Source organism: Lacerta agilis, chromosome 18 (assembly GCF_009819535.1).
Source record: "Lacerta agilis isolate rLacAgi1 chromosome 18, rLacAgi1.pri, whole genome shotgun sequence".
Taxonomy (NCBI): domain Eukaryota; kingdom Metazoa; phylum Chordata; class Lepidosauria; order Squamata; family Lacertidae; genus Lacerta; species Lacerta agilis.
In genome coordinates this window covers 96,362-119,373 of record NC_046329.1, presented here as the reverse complement: position 1 = coordinate 119,373, position 23,012 = coordinate 96,362, and the positions used below count along the sequence as shown (strand labels likewise).

At 48.8% G+C, this 23,012-nt stretch overlaps 1 protein-coding gene across 3 annotated transcripts in view; it reads right to left on the bottom strand.

Moving 5' to 3' along the window:
* The window catches only part of HOMER3 (homer scaffold protein 3), a 41,131-nt gene extending 18,493 nt beyond the window's left edge, over positions 1 to 22,638 (bottom strand). Inside the window, exons 1-8 of one of the 3 annotated variants that reach the window (XM_033136691.1) lie at positions 22,549 to 22,638; positions 22,034 to 22,177; positions 6,362 to 6,521; positions 5,584 to 5,740; positions 5,067 to 5,198; positions 4,438 to 4,545; positions 1,475 to 1,596; positions 1,027 to 1,183 (exon numbers count right to left, since the gene is read on the bottom strand). In XM_033136691.1, coding sequence (XP_032992582.1) covers positions 1,027 to 1,183; positions 1,475 to 1,596; positions 4,438 to 4,545; positions 5,067 to 5,198; positions 5,584 to 5,740; positions 6,362 to 6,375 — 690 coding nt within the window. In that variant the 5' untranslated portion in view covers positions 6,376 to 6,521; positions 22,034 to 22,177; positions 22,549 to 22,638. The remainder of the gene's footprint in view (positions 1 to 1,026; positions 1,184 to 1,474; positions 1,597 to 4,437; positions 4,546 to 5,066; positions 5,199 to 5,583; positions 5,741 to 6,361; positions 6,522 to 22,033; positions 22,178 to 22,548) is intronic. The other 2 variants (XM_033136690.1, XM_033136692.1) reach the window with 2 other exon arrangements.
* Between the last annotated feature and the right edge of the window lie 374 nt (positions 22,639 to 23,012).

Here is a 23,012-nt window from a genome sequence, read left to right as displayed (position 1 = left end):
GGCTTCTGCCCTGAAGACCATATAGCACTGGCTCCCAGTTATGTTTCCAAGCACAATTCAAAGTGTTGGTGCTGACCTTTAAAGCCCAAAATGGCCTCGGCCCAGTATACCTGAAGGAGCATCTTCACCCCCATCGTTCAGCCTGGACACTGAGGTCCAGCTCCAAGGGCCTTCTGGTGCTTCCCTCCCTGCGATAAGTGAGGTTACAGGGAACCAGGCAGAGGGCCTTCTTGGTTGTGGAACCCACCCTGTGGAACTCCCTCCCATCAGATGTCAAGGAGATTAAAAACTATACAACCTTTAGAAGACCTCAGAAAGCAGTCATGTAACGGGAAGTTTTTTAATGTTTGATGTTATATAATGTTTTTATATCTGTTGGAAGCCACCCAGAGTGGCTGGGGTATAGATATATTATTATTATTATTATTATTATTATTATTATTATTATTATTATTATTATTATTATTCACAGCAAAACCACAGCCTCTCTTACTCCCACAGAATCAGTGCCTATTGGTGTCATAGAACTGTAGAGTTGGAAGGGAACCCAAGAGTCATCTAGTCCAACCCCCTGCAATGCAGGAATCCTGCCCAGAGCCGTCACTGGGTGGGCTCAAACCATGAACCTTCTGGTTAACAGCCAAGAATGGCTTATGAAATGGATGGACTCTGCGGAAAAGGCAAAATTGACTGCCAAATTAAGAGGACATAATGACGAAGTGTCTAAGGAAGAATGGAGACCACAGATGGATTACCTATCAAATTATCCTCCATATATGAAGTCGCCGCAGGCAGGATTTGAAATATAAGCCGCGGAATAATGCAAGATTAAGCAAAACTCTCGCCTTGAAACTTCCCTTGGAGTTTGCAATCCCTGCACCACAAAGACCATCACCTGGAGCAGAATGTAATGGCACCCTGAGATCAGGACCGCGGTGAAGTGTGCTGCAAAGATGGCGGCTGTCTCGGTCAGCCCCCCAACCAGGCTCCCATACCAAAGGCCCCTCCCCAAAGTCCCCCCCTCACCCGTTGCCGCAGGGTCTCTGTTTCCTCCTGGTAGGCTGCCAGCTGCTTCTTCCACTGCTCCACGTTGGCGTTGGCTTCGTTCAATGCGGCCACCAACTTGTTGTTGTTGTCTTGCAGGGTGAAGAACTCTGCCTCCCACTGGACTTCGCAGACAGAGCTGGGAAGGAGACAGAGAGGGTCAGTGGTGGATGCCAACGGCCACTCTGCCTAGAATAATAGAATCTGCAGTTGGAAGAGACCCTGAGGGCCATCTAGTCCAACCCCCTGCAAGGTAGGAATATTTTGCTCAAGATGGGGCTCAAACCCATGACCCTGAGAGTCTTGTGCTTTACCAACTGAGCTATCCCAGCTGTTAGGAAATAAGTGTTACAGCACACCGTGAGATTTGAACAGGAATAAAATGGCCAAAATTTGGGTGCCCCTAACCCACCTCCGTCACCCTCCTCACCCTTCGGAGAGCATCTTCTTGATCCGCTCCCTCTCCGTCGTCATCTCCATGTCAGCACTCTGGCTGCGGAAGAGCTTGTCATCTCCAGGTCCATTGGAACTGATGATGGGGCTGGGGAGGATCTGTGGAGAGAATGGGGAGGGGGCAGGTGAAGAAGAGTCCAATTTCCAAAAATCCCAGGTGGTTCTCTTGCTATCCAAACCTAGAAGAACCTCCTCTCTTCCTCACCGTAACCCTTTTTATGCTCCTCCTCCTCTGGAACTCCATGCGACTGGATGCTCAAAATTCAACTAGAACTGTTACTTAGCACTTCAGAAGCATTGCTAAGTATTAAAATGGTGTCTTTCTTTTTTTAAAAAACAACAACAACCCTCCCTGCTCAATGCGAAGCTTCCCTTCTCTCCTCCTCCTCCTCCTTCTTCTCCAGGCCAAGGGACTGTTCACACTCCCTCCTCCGCATGTGCTGCTGATCCATCTGTGCCCAGGCCTAGGAACATGGTGTCCTCCACCCCCCAGATCCACCTGCCTTTCCCTTTTACCCAGGAGGGAAACAGACACCTGCCCATCTCTCCAGGGCTCCTGTCACCCACCCCACCCTGCTCTCCTAGTTTGCCAGTGCTGGCACATGGGGGGGCCAGAAGGGGACTCCGGATCTGTTGCTGTTCAAGCCTGGATACAGAAGAAGCTTGACTAATCCCACCTCTGCACGGTGGCAGCCACCAAGCCCCCGTAGTCAAAGAATGTGAGCAGCCATGTTAAAAACTCAAATACATAATCTAAGGGACAAATGGGTCCTTAGACCAAGGGTGCAGTCGCCAAAACAAAATGTCCAGTTGCCATTTGGGGGCAAGTCAGCTCTAAAGTCTTATTTTTCAAATGATGAACTAACTGTGATGGATTCTCAGTTAAACATCTGGCTAGTTCAGAGGACAACCTTGAGCTAGGATAAGAACTTTGAGAATTGAAAGAAGAAAGTCACTTGATCCAGGGACAGTCCACATATATTTTTTGACCTACTCTGAGCTCTTTTTCTTAATGGTGACATGAACGATTCATAATGTAAAGTCACAACTGTGACAGGGTTGCTATATGTTCGGGTTTTCCCAGACATTAGCAGGATTTCAATGGCAGAAATGATGTCTGGGGGGAATTTCCAAAAAGTCGTTCTGAATTTTCAGCAACATAACCACAAAATCATGTTTTATCAACAACTTTGGGAATTTTCTTTAAAAAGGTCAACCATTTTTTTGTGTCCAGATTTTCACGTCTTGAAATATGGCGTCCCTAAACTGTGAGCAGGGCAGTGAGGTGACGAAAAGGAAGACAAGCGACAACAAATAACTAGAGCATTGTTCGCCCCTCCTGCTCAGGCTGCACATAAAATGCACCCCCCCCCCAAATTCATTCTGATAGTGCAGATAAAATATAACTGATAGATTCTACAGTTCAGATCCAAGGATCCCCAGGCATGCACCTCGGGGATGGTGGAGATGTCAGGTGCCATCCTGGCACCCAAGCAACTTCACTTGGTTGCAAGTGGCCGCCATCCAGGTGCAAAATGTGCCTGGTGCCTGGCTAATTTTGAACACTGATAAGCAGAGCTCTGCTGGATCAGGCCATGGGCCCATCTAGTCCTGCATCCTGGTGGGAAACCCGCAAGCAGGAACTGAGCACAAGAACAACTCTCTCCCCTCCTGCAGTTTCCAGCAACTGGGATTCAGAAGCATCGCTGCCTCCAGCTGCAGAGGCAGAGCTAGCAGCCATCCATAGCCCTCTCCTCCTCCATGAATTTGTCCAATCGCCTTTTAAAGGTGTCCATTTTGGTGGCCATCCCTGCCTCCTTCGGGAGGGATTTCCGCAGTGTAACCCTGCGCTGAGTGAAGAAAGACTCACTTTTATCTGTCCCAAAGCATCCAATATTCAGCTTCGTTGCACACAAGTGCTAGTGGATTCACCGCTGTCCATGGAGGTGCAGGTCTGCGGCCAATGCAGCTGTCTACCAGCTCCATCTGAGATGCCCGCTGCCTGTGCCCTGTCTCACCAGAGTAGTGTATGCCCTGGTTATCTCCTGTTTGGATTACTGCAATGCGCTCTCCGTTGGGCCACTTGGAAACTGCAAGTAATCCAAAATGCGGCAGCTAGACTGGTGACTGGGAGTGGCTGCCGGGACCATATAACTCAGGTCCTAAAGGAACTTCACTGGCTCCCAGTATGTTTCCAAGCACAAGTCAAAGTGTTAGGGCTGACCTGGAAAGCCCTAAATGCCTCGGCCCTGTAGACCTGAAGGAGCGTCTCCACCCCCATTGTCCACTTCTGGTGGTCCCCCCCCCCGTCAAGAAGTGAAGTCACAGGGAACCAGGCAGAGGGCCTTCTCAGTAGTGGGGCCCACCCTGGGAATGCCCTCCCGTCAGATGTCAAGAACTATCCAACTTTTAGAAGACATCTGAAGGCAGTCCTGTAATAGCAAGCTTTTAATGTTTGAGGTTTTATTATGTTTTTATGTGTTGGAAGCTGCTCAGGGTGGCTGGGGCAACCCAGTCAGACGGGCAGGGTACAAATAATACAATTTTTTAATTATTAGTGTTATGACTAACTTTGAAGAGAAGAATCAGTTGCATGTGCTCCTTTATGCACACGGCTTAAACTGAGTCTGCAAAGGGCACTTCCTGCTGCAAACAGGACTCAAACCCAGTGCTCTGCTGGCCAAGGAGCAGCTAGGGGGATACTGCAATGCTCCTGCTTCTTCACCTGCCCCACTCCTGGTGTCAGGTATGGGAGAGGTGGGCAGGGTCGAAACAATTTCATGGGCCAAATTAGGACCCTGCTGGGCCTCATTTTCAGAGGTTCCCCATGCCTGGTATAAGGGAGCTACTACATCCCAATGAGTTGGTTCAATTCCTAGTGAATTGGGCCATCCCCCGCTGCAGGGTTTTTGGGGGGAACAGGACACCTGGCCTGCTTACCTGGTGGGATGTCAAACTGAGGGCTGGGCTGGTCAGCTCCGTCTTATCCTGCGACTTCTCCCTTGCCAGGCGAGCGGCTTCCTTCACCTCCTGAAACTTCTCTGCAAACTAAGCAGGGAAAAGAAAACTGAGTGGTTTGGCCGCCATCTTGGATATTTGTAAAATGGATCAAAAAAGAGGCCCTGCCTTGCTAGCTGTACAGCACCCTTTAACTCCTTTATATATATATATTTTTAATTAGATTTCCCCAAAGTTTCTAAAGCTGCTAGGTAGGAGAACAAGAGCCAGAGCTGAGCTGGCTCTTGTGTGAGAGCTGAGCTGGAAGCTGGAGACACAGAGACCTGCTTGCTTTGTGCTGGACCCAAAGTTGTGACTAAGCAAGATCTCTTGGGGTGCAAATGCTGTGAGCCCCCCTTACAATGCTCAGGTCGTACTCATGTGCATATATCCTCAGGACACTGCAATCTCCACTGACCTTCCTTCCAACGACACTGAGCTCTGGTCGAGCAATTGGAACCCCCTAGAGTTTCTCACTGCTCAGAGATTAGGGTAGTATGCATTGTGTGTTGTTTAATAAAAAAAATAAACCGCAGTTCCTTCCTTTCCTTATCCTGCCCCCAAGTTCTTACCTGGGAGAGATGGTGCTCAGAGGCAAATCCCAGGCCATAGACGGTGTTTGCTCTGCTGTCGGCCCACTGGCCAAATTTCTGTGAGGTCTTCGTGAACGTCATGTTGGGGGTGATAGTACTGTTGATGATGGCCTTTGGGGAGCAGAAAAAGGCAAGCGTTTTGAGGGTCTCATTCGGTCTTAGGTCAAGAGAAAGTGGCTAGAGCAAAGCTTTCCTCCCTTTCTCAGAACACTAGAATTTGCAGACACCCAAGGAAGCTGAGGGATGGGAGATTCATGGCGGATGAAAGAAAATACTTCTTCATGCAACGCAGAGTTCAACAGAGGAACTTCCTACCACAGTGACGGCCAACAACTTGGCTTTGAAAAAGGATTGCATGGATGAGAGGGCTATCAAAGGTTACTAGCCATGATGGCTGTGCTCTGTTTCTACAGTTTATCTCTTTTTTAAAAAAGCTTTTCCAAAATGCATGCCTATAATGAGGTTTGTTTTCTCCTGCTCTCCCCGCCTCTCTCACCTTGGTGCCTCCCACACTGATGATTCGGTAGACGTTGCGTGTGGCATCGTAGAAGTAGGAGACAGTCAGCGCATGCTTGCTGGTGGGGATCCAGTTCCTCTTGGTGGCGGGGTCGATCTGGAAGATGTGTGCCCTGGTGCTGAAGATCGGCTGTTCCCTGCAAAGGAGGGTGGGAGCAGAAGGAGATGCTGAGCAGCGGCTGAGATTGGCAGCCAGCAATTGCGGTCCCCTAAAAGGCCGTCTCCCCCACCCCTCCACCCCACCTCTTGTGCTCTTCTGCTTAGTGCCAGGCTATATCTGAGAGACCATATTCCCTCCAATGAACCTGCCTGGGCTCTGAGATCTCAGGGCAGAAGCTCCTCTCTTGGTGCCACTACCCTCTCAGGTCCACTGGGTAGGGGTGCAGGACGGTGGCTTCTTGGTTGCCCCCAGACAGCTTTGGAACTCTCCGTTACTAGAGAAATTAGACCAGCTCCCTTCTTGTCACTCACCTTTGGTCCCTTTCCCTAAAAATGAAGCTAAGTTTCTAGTCCTCATTCTTCTGAATCAAAGGCTATAGGGAGATAGGAATCAGAGGGTTGATCTCCCCAGCTCTAATGATTAAGCTATACCCATTGCCTGGAAACTGAAGCCCCCTCCCCACCAAGCAACGATCAATTTATGGCAGCTCAAAGCTCAAAATCAAAAGAGGGATTTCAAAGTCTTGGCCTTTGTTAGTTTGAATGTTAACACAGAGTCAGGCGGGAGCAGAGCACAGAGATTAAGGCGAGGCTGTTACCTAATTGTTGACATTGGTTAATTCTGACCGAAGCAGATGGTTAGGTGACAAGTGGGGATTGGGAGAGGGGTCTTAAAACGGTCATCAAGCATCAGGGTAGTCCTTTCTGTCCCTGGGCGAAATTCCCAGTTTGGCCGGGGTCTGGCGGGCGATTCATTTCCTAGCGATGGAAAATGATGGCTGTTAATTGACACACAAAACACAGGAGAGAAAGAGACCGAGGCAGAAAGTAATATTGCTGAGCAAGAGCCGGCCAGAGGTTTTCTGAGCTGTTAATCTGTAATGATTTTGGACCACTTAGGAGGAAGCGGGAAGGAGGGAGAGACAGACACAGAGAGAATCAATATTTGCAATCCCTATATACTGGGCTCCCATGTCTCAGGGAGATTTACCGGTAGATTTCCTGAGACCTAGAGAGGCAAATGCATCAAGAGTTAGCGACACAAACAAATGTTGTATCTCTGCTTCCTTTGCTGCATGGAAGTATTTTTTTAAAAAATAGTAGATGATGATGATGATTCTGAATTGAATTTGCATGCAGCCCCTCATCCAGATCTCAGGGCTGTTCACAACATAAAAATACAATAGAAAACAACAGTATTTGAAAGTCTGCTGAGAGGCTTGGTGTGAGCAGCAGACCTGGTCCCTTGCAGCCTACCACAGCAAAGCACATTCAGGAACCAGAGGAGCAGAAAACCACAGATTAAAAACAACCCAAGTTGTTGTAGCATGGGGTTAGTGATTTCAGCTCTCTGACATAGTAGGCAGGAGACAGTTTCTTCATGCAACCATTCTTTATTCTGGCAACAAGACTCTCTCACTGAGGAGAGGGAAGCTACATTTATAGGGATGGGGAACTTGCTTGAAAGGGATACATTTTGGAGGGAACAATTTCAAGCAATCACAACTCTGCCTTTTGATGGAAAACAATAAGGCTGAGGATCCAAATACAGCAGCTTAAATGAACCAATAGTAGCTGTTCCTTCTGGAACAGAAAGGCAGTTACTTTACCCTAATGCGAATACAGACAATAGTAATAGAGATATAAAAACCATTGAATCAATACACAACACCCCTCCCCCCCTGGTGAGCACAACAGACGTAATCCCTCAGATAATGTGGGGTCCTGTGACTTCTACTTGATCTCCTGACAACAGGTGTCGCAGGTACTGGATTGGGTATTACCTGTGGTGGAGGGACTACTGTAGCAGTTTCGTCAGGAATGGATGGAGTCTCAGACAGCTCAGGGTTCCCTCCCTGTTCCTCGGCATCGTGAGGACTAGCGGACCCTGGTTCATTTGCCGAAGCCTCTGGTGCCTGCATCTCTGGGCCATTTTCACTCTGGTCTCACAGTTGTGTGTCATTAGCAGGGGATGAATTATCCTCAGTCTGTAAATTCTCCGCATCTGACTCCTCCCTGCTGGGTGCCCGGTGCCTCAGCTGATCTATATGTCTCCTCCAAACCTGTCCATCATCCAAGGTCACATGATAACACACAGGTCCACTAGCCCGGGTGATCACACCGGCCACCCACCACAGACCTCGTGAACAGTTTCTCACCCAGACCAGATCTTCAGGGGTGAGATACCTTGTTGTGTCACTCTCAGCCTGGGGGTTGTTCTCGAATTATGGGTTGGCATTTTATCTGGGTGGACATAATCCAGCACTGTTACCAGCCTTCTACCTAGGAGCAGCTCGGCTGGCGACTTGCCCGTCACAGTACACGGCGTTGCATGCTGCAAAAACAACATTCGCGCGATGCGAGTCAACCAGTTACCCTCCATTAAGCACGCAATGGATCCTTTGGCTGTCCTTACCATGCGCTCAGCCTGCCCATTGGAAGATGGGTGAAAGGGAGCTGATGTGACCCCTCTTATGAAGTTACCAGCCAAGAATACTCTGAATTCTTGGGATACAAAAGCTGCTCCATTATCTGATACAATGGTCTCGGGCAACCCGTGGGTCGCAAACAGCTGTCTCAACACCTTGATTACTGCAGCTGATGACATGCTGCGGACCAAAGCTACTTCTAAGCATTTGGAATATGCATCAACAATAACCAAAAAGACCTTCCCTTGGAATGGCCCAGCAAAATCTAAGTGCAGCCGGCTCCAGGGAGTCTGGGACTGCTCCCACCAGTGGACCAGTGCTCTGGCCACTTCTGGGCGCACCTCTTGGCAAGCCTTGCATGTTCGCACCCATTGTTCTACATCATGGTCCATTCCAGGCCACCACACATAACATCGGGCTAGCGACTTCATCCTGACCATCCCCGGGTGTCCCATGTGAAGCGTCTCAAGAACCCTGTTTCTCAGTGGTGCTGGAATGATCACCCTGTCTCCCCACAGGAGACAACCTTTATGCAGGGACAACTTGTGCTGCCTTGTTGCATAAGGCCTGAATTTCTCTTCATGCGACTACCTGGCCACCCCCTCCCCACCCAAGTGAGCACACGGGAGAGAACAGTATCTTTCCTTGTTCTCTCAGCTATTTCAGTGGCAGTTACAGGGGGCCCCGGAAGCGTTTCTAACATCATAATGCGTTCCACAGGGGCAGGATCCGCATCACTCACACCAGGAAGGGGCAATCGACTCAGTGCATCAGTGTGGCACAACCTTTTCCCCAGCACATGGGTCAGGGTGTACTGGAACCCGTTCAGGAATATAGCCCAGTGCAACATTCTGGGGGAGAGAATTTGCGCTGTTTGTTTGTTTGGGTTGAACAACCCTAACAGTGGCTTGTGGTCCGTTTCAATGGAGAAATGGCGACCGTATACAAAGTCATGGAACTTTTTGATTCCTGCCACAATTGCCAGTGCCTCTTTGTCAATTTGGGCATAGTTGTGCTCTGTGGGCGACAACGTACGGGAATAGAAAGAGATGGGCTTTTCTGACTCATCCGGTTCCCTATGGCTCAGTACAGCCCCCAGCCCGTATTGAGAGGCGTCACATGCCAGGACCAGCGGCTTTGATTCATCATAATGAGCAAGGATGTTCTTGTTACTCAGCATTCCTCACAAGGAGTCAAAAGCCTTCTGCTGCTCCTGCGCCCAATGCCACACATTCTTTTTCTGCAATAATCTATGTAACGGTTCCGCTACCAAAGCTTTCTGGAGTAAGAACGAATGATAAAAGTTAATAAGTCCCAGGAATGACTGCAACTCCGTCTTGTTCTGCAGGCGTGGTGCCTTGATGATGGCCTTAATTTTAGCATCCGTGGGGTGGATGCCAGCTGCGTCAATTTTAAACCCCAAGAAGTCCACAGTTGGCACCCCAAAACAGCATTTTTACTTTCTCAGTTGCAGTCCCACCTCCTTGAACTTGAGTAACACTGCACGGACACGCTCAGCCAGTTCCTGGGGGTCTTTTCCAGCAATCAGAACATCATCAAAAAATGGGAAGACACCCGGCAGCCCCCTTAATAGGAGTTCCATGAGCCCTTGAAAAATCCCTGGGGCCACACAAACTCCGAACTGTAATCTGTTAACTCTAAACGCCCCTTTATGCGTGACAATAGTCTGTGCTTCCGCTGATTGTGGGGTTACTGGTAGGGTTTGGAGGTCCCAAGCGGCAGGGACCGTTCTGCCGACTGTGTGACTCCCACACCGAGACTTCCATGACAGGCACACATTCCACTACCAGTCTGCATGCTGCCTTTTTCTCCCTTTCGTTCTTTGGCATGCATACAGATGTTTCCAACCAGCCATTCAGACTGCAGACAATGGCTCTTGCTCCAATGCCAGAAACGATCTCCCATTGCTGATTTCTTTATGCCAGTCTGCTCTTTAAAAAAGGAGGGGAAGGCAAAGAGGAGCAGCCCAGCCTGGTCAGTTGGCAACCCCATATGGGAATCAAAACAAGGCCATAGGCAGGAAGCCGGGTTGGTTTGGGGTTCGAGATCCAGGGAAGCCCTAATGCACAAAAGGCTTCCTCCATATCCTGCAATATTTCTCTGATGAAAATAGGGACATCCTATTTAGTGGTGGAAGTAGTAGTAGTAGTAGTAATGTTATTGTTATATCCTGCCCATCTGACTGGGGTTGTCCCAGATACTCTGAGCAGCTTACAACATATACTGAAACATAATAACAAACAACAACAATAACAACAACAACAACAATTTATACCCCAGCCACTCTGGGCAGCTTCCAGCAAAATATTAAAATACAGTAATTCATCAAATATTAAAAGCTTCCCTAAACAGGCCTGCCTTCAGGAGTCTTCTAAAAGCCTGGTAGTTTTTTTCCCCTTTGACATCTGATGGGAGGACGTTCCACAGGGCAGGCGCCACCACCGAGAAGGCCCTCTGCCTGGTTCCCTGTAACCTCACTTTTCGTAGTGAGGGAACTGCCAAAAGGCCCTCGGCGTTGGACCTCAGTGTCCAGGATGAATGATGGGGATGGAGACGCTCCTTCGGGTATACTGGGGCTGAGGCCATTTAGGGATTTAAAGGCCAGCATCAACACTTTGAATTGCACTCAGAAATGTACTGGGAGCCAATGTAGATCCTTTAGGATTGGTGTTATATGGCAGCTGCTCCCAGTCACCAGTCTAGCTGCCGCACTCAGGATTAGTTGTAGTTTCCGGGTCACCTTCGAAGGTAGCCCAACATAGAGCACATAATAGGAGAACATAATAAAACATAACACATTTAAAAACTTTCCCATGCTGCCTTCAGATGTTTTCTAAAGGTTGTATAATTACTTATCTCCTTGGTTTGAGGGTTGCATAACACTCCAACATTTCTCTGATGAGAACAGGGACATCCTAAGGAAAAGAGGGACATTCCAGGCAGTGGCGTCGCAAGGGGGGCAGGGGGCGATGCGCCCTGGGTGCCATGTCTGGAGGGGTGACAAGAAAGCACCCCGCAGGATGTTTGCCCTGCCACCCCGGGCGCAGCGCCGCGATGGGTGCCGCATGTGGAGGATCCTCTGTTCGTGGCTGCAGCCGCAAGCAGAGGATTCCGCCACCGTCCGTACAGCATTTGAGTGGCGCCGGCTACGTACAACACATGCGCGGTGTGGCATGCATGCACTGTACATAGCGATGCCGCACATAGTGATGCCATGCATCCGGTTTGCCCCGCCCTGGGTGTCGGTTAGCCTTCATTCGCCCCTGATTCCAGGATCAAATCAGAAACCTGGAAAATAGGGACACTGGGGGGTTGGGTCTGCTTCTTTCCCACAAATGTTCAGACTGGATATGCAAACACTGATGCAGGACAGGCCTGCACCTCCCATGTTGTTAAGCACAGAACCTGTGTGAGATTGCTGACCTGGGAAAAGTTTTCTTCCAGGATCATATCCCAAAATCACATGAGAGCACAGAGCTCCATGCTCTCACAATTAAAAATGGGACACCCCATTTTTTTCCATGACAGTTACAATGTAAAAAATAGGGATATAGGTAGATGCCTTATACAGTGGTACCTCGGGTTACAAACACTTCGGGTTACAGACTCCGCTAACCCGGAAGTAGTATCTTGGGTTAAGAACTTTACCTCAGGATGAGAACAGAAATCACGCAGCGGCAGCGGGAGACCCCATTAACTAAATTGGTACCTCAGATTAAGAACGCACCTCCAGAACGAATTAAGTTTGTAACCACAGTTACCACTGTACTTAATGCTTTATTCTGTTTTTATATACACTGGTACCTCAGGTTAATAACTTAATTTGTTCTGGAGGTCCGTTCTTAACCTGAAGCTGTTCTTAACCTGAGGTACCACTTTAGCTAATGGGGCCTCCTGCTGCTGCCATGCTGCCGCCACACAATTTCTGTTCTCATCCTGAAGCAAAGTTCTTACTTTAGCAGAGTCTGTAACCTGAAGCATCTGTAACCCGAGGTACCACTTTATGTTGGAAGCCGCCCAAAGTGGCTGGGTATAATAGTAACAGCAGCAGCAGCAACAAACAACAACAATTTTATTATTATTATTATTATTATTATTATTATTATTATTATTATTATTATTACACCACCTGAATTTGTCAATATTCAATCAACATACAGTGGTACCTCGCGTTAAGTACACTTCAGGTTAAGTACGCTTCAGGTTAAGAACTCTGCTTAAGAACAGAAATCGTGCTCTGGCGGCACAGCAGCAGCAGGAGGCCCCATTAGCTAAAGTGGTGCTTCAGGTTAAGTATGCTTCAGGTTAAGAACGGACCTCCGGAATGAATTAAGTACTTAACCCGAGGTACCACTGTATTACGCTGCAAAAGAGCAACAATCTGAAAGCGACCAGGGGCAGACTTTGGACTTTCAAATTTCGGCAAGTCCAAAATTCACCATGCCCCCAACCTCGACTCAGCGGTTGCACTCCCTCTGATCTGCCTCCAAAGCTTCATTAACTACGAACTCCAAAATCTGGGATTCTGTTGAATCTGGTGACAAAGTTTTGCAGTCATTTTGCAGGACCCACAAACGTGGGGTTTTCGCTGCAAAATAGCTGCAAAGCTTTGGCACCAGTTTCAAGGCGATCCCATATTTTGAGGTTTGTAGTTAATGAAGTCTGCCTCCAAAGTGGCCCTCGATAGAGTACAGAGCAACACCAGTTAAGCAGGTGGACGTCACTCGAAGCAGCCACTGGGACTGCAGCTTTGCAGTCTCGACATGCTCAGCCCAGGACGTTCTTCGGAGCATGCCAGCGGCCTCTGGTTGCCTGGAGGCAATGGGAGAATGGCTGCGGAGGGCTCTGAAGAGGCACTTAGAAGCCAGCCGGCCACCAGCAGGGCCTCGCAGGGAGAAAGGAGCGTCTCCGCATGTGAGCGGGTGTATGTGTCCTGGGGCAGAGGGGTGTGTGCACGCGTGCATGCATGCGAGAGAGCATTCTCCTTCGCATGCCGGCTCCTCGGGACTCTTGAAGCATGCAAGATTGGCGCTTGATTGTTCACAGAGAGAGAGAGTGCACAAGGATGCTGGGAGCATAGCAAAGAGAAATGAATGGATCTCTTTTTAGATATAAAAGGAGCAGGACAAAGAACAGTGAGAAGATGGGAATGGGAGGAGGGACATGCTGATAAAAACCAGCCTCGAGGAGAGAGGAGGCATCAGCTTCTGCCAGCACAAAGGCGGAACCGGTCAGAGCATGCAGGACAACAGCAGTGAAGCTTTTTGCTGCTGGGGGCTGCCTGGCCACAGTGGATGGAGCTAAGGGGCACAGGGTCCCCTTTCTCTGTCTGGCTGCATACACACCACACATTCAAAGCATGTTTCCACCCCAACCCTAGAATTCCGGGAGCTGTAGCACATGCCCTCATGGCACCTTAACTCCCAGCACCTTTAGAAAACTACAGTTCCCATGGTTCCTTTTTGGGGGGATAAATGTATGCTGTGCATGGGTCTCTGGCACATCCTCTTTCTGCTGCTCCTTGCACCTCTGTTCCTTGTCACATACACGAAAGGGATAGCATATGGTTCTGGGGGTGCAAGTTGCTCACCCACCCAAAAAAGTGAACCCAGAGTTGATGCTGTTGCACTCAGGTCCTCTTTGCAGGCAACTGGTTGGCCACTTTGAGAACAGGACGTTGAGCTAGATGGGCCACTGGCCTGATCCTGCCACAGGGGTTTTCTTATATCCTTGCTCCTGGTGAAGAGCTCCAGTGCAAAGCTGGGAAAGAGTCACAGAATTGTAGAGTTGGAAGGGACACTGAGGATCATCTAGCCCAGCCCCCTGCAGTGCAGCTGTTCCATACGGGGATTGAACCTGCAAGCTTCGCATTAACATCAGCAACATGCTCTAACCAACACAGACTCCTAATCTCACGGTCATGGGTTTGAGGCGAGCCCCACATTGAGCAAAAGATTTCTGCAATGCAGTGGGTTGGATTAGATGACCCTCGGGGCCCCAATGCTACAATTCTATGATTCTATGGCAATGCACCCAGCCTTCCCTTTTGCACGGTAACTTTCAAGCCTGTTTAAAAATAGCCTCTGAACGCTCTCAGGTCAGGCCAGCCGCCTCTCCTTCTCCCCGTTTTCTTCTCTGAGCTCAGAGGCTTTGCTGACAATGCCTGACTTTGCTGGTGCTGCCGAGTGAGTCTCTCTCTCTCTCTCTCTCTCTCTCTCTCTCTCTCTCGGGGGGGGGGGGGGCTGAGAAATTTCCATCCTGCCACATGGAAATAAATGCCATTTGCAGAGAGAAATCCACTGCACAGCTACTCAACAGGTAAATTTTCCCTTGCCCTGGTTCCCTCAGGTTTTTCAAAGCGACTATTTTAAAAACAGGAATGGGTAAAAAAAAAAGGAAGAGATGAAAGAGTGGAGGAGGTAGAGAAAGGACTACAGCAACCTCTGCCATGGAGCCATGTGTGTAACTGCATCTCTTCCTGTCCACACTTCCTCCCCCCCCCCCATTCATTAACTCCACCTCTCTCCTGGCTGCCTTCCCCCAGACATCAGCAGCTGCCACGCCAAATCCCTTTCCTCACCCAAGCCCTATTTGCATGCCCAGCACCAAACACAGAAATGGGCCACTCTGTCTGCCAGGTCTGGAAGCAGAGGGTTGAGCCTTGGGTTTCATATCCTGGCCTTCCTCCAATGAACTGGATAGCTCAGTTGGCAGAGCAAGAAATTCTTAATCTCAGGGTTGGGGGTTTGAGTTCCACCTTGGGCAAAAAGGTTCATGCATTGCAGGGGGTTGGACTTGAAGATCCTTGGGGTCCCTCCCAACTCTACAGTTCTAGGAATCAAACTCTGGGCAGGGCAAGAGAGTCCATTGGGAGTGGGCAGGCCTTTTTGGACCCTGGGGCCACATTCCCATCCAGACAGCCTTCCGGGGGGGGTCACACCCTGCAATGGATAAATGCTTTAAATTCTGCTAGCTTCTCTGAAAGGGATGCAAAGCAATCTTTAGTGGCCTAAGAACATCCTTGCAGGATCAGGCCAGAGAGGGCCCATCTGGTCCAGTGGTCTTGTTCTCACAGTAGCTGACCTGATACCTGTGGGGAACCTGCAGGAAGGTCCCTGTGCACAAGAGCGATGCTTTTCCCCTCCCCTCTGATATTCAGAACAGAAGCATTACTTCTGAATAGGCAGGGCAGAGCCATTGTGATAGCTTTATCCAACATGAACTTGCCACCTTCCCCAGCAACTTGCATTCCACGTTGAGCAAAAGATTCCTGCATCACAGTAGCTTGGACTAGATGACCCTCATGGTCCCTTCCAACTCTACAATTCTATGAGTCTATGAGTGGCAGACTGACTTCTGCATATGGGGGACGCATCCAGCTGCTGTGACTAATAGTCAACAACAGATCTATCCTCCTCTACGAATTTACCGAATCAGCTTTTAGAGCAATCAAAACGAGTGGCCGCGGGCACATCCTTGTGGCTGCTAGTTCCACAGATTAGCCTGGTCTTGTGGGAAGTGCGTTTTCAGTAAATCCCCCTTGGAGAAAGAAAGGAAGGCTTTTTGCACATCCAGTATGACCTGATCTACTCTTCCCTGCCAAAAAACTGAAAGGGGGTCGCTGGGCTCTTGTTGCCAACACCTCTCTCTCTCTCTCTCTCTCTACTCCCCCTTCCAACTTTTAAGCAGGTGCCCAGCAGCATCCCTGACCACATGAGTTATTAAAATAGTTCTCCTCCTCTCCCCCCCTAAAGGGGGCGTGAGGGGAGGAAGGAGATTCTGATTGGTCTCTGCTGACCACCTCACCCATCCAATGGGAGGCTTTGCATGGTGGTGGGGGGGAACAGTGGGCTGAATAGATATTGTGCATTCATTCCCTTCATCCCTCCAATCTGCAAATCTCCCTCAGTGCCATCTTTTCTGCAACCTCAAAAATCTACCTTTTTTCAGGTTTGGTGAATTGCGCCTCTGCCTCACCAGATCCCTGCTCATGCTCTCCCCACATCTGTGTGCCTCTGCCCCTTACTCCCCTCCTCACTGAATTTCATCCCTGCCCTTGGCCTGAGAAGGCCTCTCCTTGGATGCCACAGCTGGGGGGGGGGAGCAGACACATCCCGACATGGGTGAAATTCCAACATGGAGCAAAAAATCATAGAATCATATATTTGTAGAGTTGGAAGGGCCCTGAGGATCATCTAGTCTAACCCCCAGCAATGCAGGAATATGCAACTGCCCCTTCAGGATCAAACTTGCAACCATGGCATTATCGGCACCACACTCTAACCAACTGAGCTATTGCACCATCTATATAAAGAAATACTTCCGTGGCCTGAGGACCAGGGTTTGGGGAAACCCACTGTCTGGTCACGGTGCTGCCAGAGGAATAATAATAATAATAATAATAATAATAATATGCCGTTTATCCAACTGGGTTGCCTCAGCCACTCTGGTGGCACCCAACCAAATATTAAAAACACGACAAAACATCAACCATTAAAAAATTCCTGATACAGGGCTGCCTTCATATGTCTTTGGAAAGTTAGACAGTTCTTTATCTCCTTGACATTTGATGGGAAGGTGTTCCCACAGGGTGGGAGCCACTACAGAGAAGGCCCTCTGCCTGGCTCCCTGTAGCTTCACTTAATCGCAGGGAGGGAACCACCAGAAGGCACTTGGAGATGGATCCCTGTCTCTGGGCTCCAGCTAAAAAATGTTTGAAGTAAGAATGGAATCAGTGCTTTTTAAAAAAAAATATGTTTAGGGGTACTCTTGTTTTCCTACTCATATTGAAATAATGCCCCTTAATGAGGCCAAACGTAAGATTCACAAAATGTACCCCTGCATACCCCCAGAAAAAAGCACTGCATGGAACTATATAGAGATATTGGATGGCTTCATGGTTTTTCCCACATTGTGATTTTTGCATAGCACACACATACACACATCATGATTCATAATATATTGTCAGGTCAAAAACTATGAAACAGATATCAGGATATGGGCTTCAAAGTGGTTTTGAATATCTATATATTGCCCAGCCCTCCTCCCTTTGCCCTTCCCCAAAGGCTCTACATAGTCTGCTGCATCTATTTGCTGGGAATGGGCCTTTGCGGACCCTGTAAGCCCTGGACCTCTACAGCAGTGTTTTTCAACCACTGTTCCGTGGCACACTAGTGTGCCGTGAGATGTTGCCTGGTGTGCCGTGGGAAAAATTGAAAAATTACTTTATATATAGTCAATATAGGCACAGAGTTAATTTTTTTAACATTTTCTAATGGTGGTGTGCCTCGTGATTTTTTTCATGAAACAAGTGTGCCTTTGCCCAAAAAAGGTTGAAAAACACTGCTCTACAGATTCTCGGAGGAGGAGGCCGGCCTTTTTTGCAATCTCCTTGCCTTCACTTCCCACGGCTGCCTCACATCCGATGAGGCAGTGGAGGAGACGCAGCAGAGAGCTGGCAGCCAGCCCAGTGCCGTGCTGAGTCAGCTCAGCTGAACAGTCCAAGGTGAGAGTTTGCTCCTCTCTCTTTTTTTATAGTTCACATGGCTTCATGCACATTGATTGCCCTGAAACGTAGAATGAGAAGGATATCCCCCAAACCCACCATGAAGACAATATGGTTGGTCAGAGGTGGTGGCAGCACACATCCTGTCTCAAATGGAATGGCAGAAGCCCCACACTATGTCCACGGAGCTTGCACCTTGCGGAGGAATCCCACCCAACCCTTAGAGAAACATCAGGACAATCTCGTGTGAGCGGGCGGAAAAAAGGGCTGTTTCATTCTTGAAAATAAAAAGGATTACAGGGGAAATGTTATACGGGAGAACATATGAGCAGAATTCAGAAGAAGATAAAAGGCTCAGACCCTGGCATTCCCAGGTACAGCTAAGGAGGAGTCTGGAAACCCGAGAGAGATACTCCTGGTCGATACAGACCAGGAGCAGGGAAACATTTTCAGTAGTAGACCTGTTGAAATCAATGGACTGAAGTTAGTGAGGACTGTCAGGTGCAGCCCAATGCAGGGTCACAGATATTAGAATCATAGGCAAAACAAAATAAAAAATTCCTTCCAGTAGCACCTTAGAGATCAACTAAGTTTGTTCTTGGTATGAGCTTTCGTGTGCCTGCACACTTCTTCAGATACACTGAAACAGAAGTCACTAGACCATTATATATAGTGAGAGAGTGGGGAGGGGTATTACTCAGAAGGATGGTGGGAATGGGGGATTGGCTGATAGGTGTGGAAAATCTGTTGATGACTGTTAACGACTGCAATTGGGCTTACAGGAAAAGGCAAGGGGTGAGATGGGTGTAGCCAGGATTTGTGTTGGGACCAAGCAACCTGCGACACTGTTGGTCAGTTTGTAGAAGCCATGACTATTGCTCAGTAGGCGGTTGCCAGTTGCTAGAATGCACCACAACATCATCCAAGTGACCTTGGAGAGCATTTCAATTGCAAATATTCTGATTATTTCTACTTTCAGTAAAGTATTTTTATTTACCTGATTTGTGCTCCCTGGCGACACCCATGCCTCTCCTCTTATGGTTTCCAGCAACCGGTATTCAGAAGCATTGCTGCCTCCGAACATGGAGGCAGAGCACAGCCATTGTGACTAGTAGCTGCCAATAGACTTCTCTTCCAGGAATTGGCCAATCTTTTTAAGCCCTCCAAGTTGGTATCCATTGCTGCTTCCTGCAGCAGCGAGTTCCATAGTTCTATGCACTTTCACAGGAAGGACCATGAACCCAAGTTCTGACATCCCTATAAATGTAATATGCAGCCCCAGGTTCCTTTGGGAGGGATATAAATTGAATGAATCAATGAATGAATGAATAGGATAAGAATAAGAGAGAAAATCCTTTCACTTCCTTAGTCTCTCACAGAAGGATGGCTGATCCTTTTTCCTTTTCTTTTGTACATTCCCACATGCCCATGAGGTCCACGCAGATCAGCTAGAGCAGAAGCATTGTCCCCATTTATTAAATGATCAGTCTCATAGAATCATAGAACTGCAGAGTTGGAAGGGACCCCAAGGTCCAGCCCCCTGCAATGTAGGAATCTCAGCTAAAGCATCTATGTCAGATGGCCATCCAACCTCTGCTTAAAAAGCTCCAAAGAAGGAGAGTCCACCACCTCCCGAGGAAGACTGTTCCACTCTTGAATAGCTCTTACTTTCAGAAAGTTCTTCCGGATGTTTTGTCAGAATCTCCTTTCTTGTAACTTGAATCCATGGGTTTGAGTCCTACCCTCCAGAGCAGGAGAAAACACACTTGTTCCCTCTTCCATGTGGCAGCCCTTGAGATATCTGAAGATGGCTCTCCTCTTTTCATGACCAGGGAGAGAGCGGTCTGCATCTGTGCCCCTGTCTACTGCTCCCCAGCTTTGGACGTATTTCATTTTTTATTTTTCCACCATGCCAAAATTGATGGGGTCTACAAGGGCCTTGCAGAATTGGGATGTGGAGTTGATGGAGCCCACTGAACAACAATGATGAGTGGACAGTTCTGTATAAACCCACCACTAATGTGCTATTCTTGCATTGATGAGCCTCTCTGCTGGTTAGCTTCAATTGTGTCCTATTTCTGCAAGGACCTCTCCAGACTGCAGTTTTTTGTGGGTGTATTATTAATTATTGTTCACCCTTCACCCAAAGGTCCCAGGCTGGGTTAAAACACAATACAGGCAGCCCCCAGTATATGCGCATTCAATATGTGTGTGACCCTCCAACATTTCCCCCATAAAAACAGGGACGTCCTAAAGAAAAGCAGGACACTCCAGGGTCAAATCAGAAACTGGGACACCAAAACCAGAAGTCACCCAGAAACATCCTAAGACATCACTGAAACTTCACTGAAAGGGTGGAATTGGGTACTTGCCAGCTTTTCCAATGGGTTTCAATTATACGTGAGGTGCAAGGTGCCCAGGAACATAACCACCACATAAACTGGGGGCTGCCTGTACAGTGGAACCTCCGTTTACGAACTTAATCCATTCCGAAAGTCCGTTCTTAAACCAAAACCGTTCTTAAACCGAGACACGCTTTCCCTAATGAGGCCTCCCGCCACCAGTGCCCTTCCACCATTCGGATTCCGTTCTTAGACCGAGGTAAAGTTCACAAAGATACACACACCTCGAGCGTTGAAAGCCAGGGTAAAGAGGGAAGTCTTTAACATTCTCCAAAAGCCAGACAATGAAGGTGCAGGATGCCTTTCTGTGGGGATATCCACAGCTTAGGGGCCACCACAGAGAAGGCTTGATCCCTCTGGGCAGCCCCCCACCTCCGAGAGCAGAGTATCTACCAAGAGGCCCCCTCTGATCTCAGGACCTGAGAGGGTCTGTAGGGAAGGAGGCACTTTTTAAGGTATTTTGAGGCCTGAGTCATTTAGGGTTTCTGCAATATTATTTTTCCTCACTAAAGGGGCCCAAAACAACCATGTCATTGGCACAATAATGGTGCCTTTAGTGGTGGTTATCCTTGACTGTCTACACATTGTTCTGCATTATTACTTGCTCCCCGCAGCATTGCAGTGATATTGCAACAAAGTCGGGAGAAAAATAAACAAGCAAGCAAACCCCAAACTTTGGGGATATGAAAATTTGCAGGATGTCCAACCCAAAACTCTTGCGGGCGCCAACAGTGTTGATAGCCAGGTTACACGTAACCACCCTGATGCCATCATGAGCACAAGTCATTGCAATTGAACACTAAAGAAGGGCACCTAGAATATACAGCTACCCCGGCACACTTCCTGAACAGCATCGCTGGGTCACCCTGTGGATGCCCTGCCTGCTCAGACCCCAAATTGATTATGAGAGTTCAACAGCTGGAGGTCCCAAGTTCAAATCCTGCCCTGCTGTGAGGACAGAGCTGGCTTCACATTTTGCATCCAATCAGAGGCACACCTATGTTCCCTTGCACCCTTGGCAAGGAACCATATTGGTGCCCCCTTTCCCCTTGGCCAGAAGAGCCTGCGCACCTCACCCGGCTGCCCAGAGCAGCAAAGGAACAGCCAGGGGAGTGGGCAGGATCCTAGCCACTCCAAGCCACCATGGAGAGGCGGGGTTATGTGGGGGGCCCTGGGCCTACACCCAACCCCTAAGCACAAGCCTGCATCCAAGGAAAGAGAGGCTTGAGGAGCAACAGGCACCAGCGGGGGTTGCAAGATGGAATTTGTGGAGGTAGTGGTGGGGCGAGACAGGGAGGCCAGCTGACCCCTCATGCTCCACCCCACTTTCTCCAAAACTGGTGGTCAGGTGAAACTAGTCACTGAGCAGAGTGAGGTGCCCCAATGATCCATGCTGCCTTTCAGCAGATAAGAGCTAGAGCGGATGGCCGTTTTTGAAAACAGGACCGCTTTTTTCTGTTGTTATTATTATTGCTATTGTTATTATTTAAAATGAAACTTATTGCACCCTGTGATGGCCAGAAGCAGTGGGGGCTGGGGAGGGGAAAGAGGAAGAAAGCATGTGGCAGGATCAGTTTAAAAGGTCACCCGCAGCAAGCTAGGCAGAAAATAAATCCTCCCCTTTCGCAGCAGGGGCTGCCCTGACCAGAATCCATTTGCTCCAAATTAGAACCTCGTAGCAGAGAATTTCAGGAAAAAGCCTCCTCCCGGGGACCTCAAAACTTTCGAGCGTTTCAGCGGTTTCACTTTGTTGCAAATCTGTTCATTCATGGGAAGCAAAAAAATTAAAAAAAAAAAACAAACAAAACCCCGCACACACATAGTTTTTTGTTTCAGAAAGTGGCAAACAACCACCACCCCATCACCCCAAATCTTTTTGTGCATGTCGTGTAAAAGTCAAAGGCTGCTTCTCACCCCATCTTCTTCTCCCGGAGGTCTCTTTTCTTCCAGGTCTCCCTTTGATCCTTTCCACGTTGCTTTCCCCACCTCTTTTCTTCAGCTCTTTCTCTCCGGATCCGGATCTTCCTCAAATTTCCGGAATTTCACTTTGGGAATCCACTAGTTGGGAAGCAGGAGGAGGGGGACAGCGGGGTGGCAGGGCGGATGCGTGCGGACAAAAGGGAGAGATTTGAAATGAATTAGTATGGAGCCATGCATTGCAAAGGCAGATTATCCAGACCGGAGCGGCCACCCTCTCCCCGCAAACCACAAAAGGGGTCCCCACACCCAAGAGGGATCCCAGTGAGAAGAACGTTGCCTCTCCTGCTGAACAGATCTGTGTGTGTGTTAGGAAGAGGGTGGACACAGAGGAAGATTGTCAGCTGCCTTTCTGCGCCCCCCTCCCTGGTGTGTGTTGCAAATATTTCTCCTTCTCTAAGCCCGACCCCAAACATTTGCAAATAAATCAGAATCAAAGTCGGTCTCCTTACCCGTTTCTATGGCCCTTTGTGGGGTAGCTTGACAAGGTCTTTGTTCTCCTTTTTATTTAAAAAAATTCTCTTCCTTCCTCCACCAACTCTCTGCTTCATCTCTCGGTCACATTTCTTCTTTGAGTTACTGTATTTCCAAGGGCTGGGGGTGGGGTGGGGTGTCCTATTTGTTGGCTCCTGGGCGCCACCTGCTGGAAGACTCTGGCACGCATTTCGCTTGCAGACCCTCTGCGGGGGCGCAGGGTCACTTGCAGGACCCTCCGATTTCTTACGGGGGGGGGGAACTGGCTGCAAGGACAGGAAAGGGAAGGGCCTCACAGCCGATGCTGCGTTTTTTTAAAGCACTGCTGTGTTTTTAATATATATAATAGGAGGGGCGGAACCTTTTCATCTTGAGGGCCGTATCACCTTCCCAGGGAGCCTTCCAGGGGCCACATGCTCTATGTTTCTATCCTATTGTTATT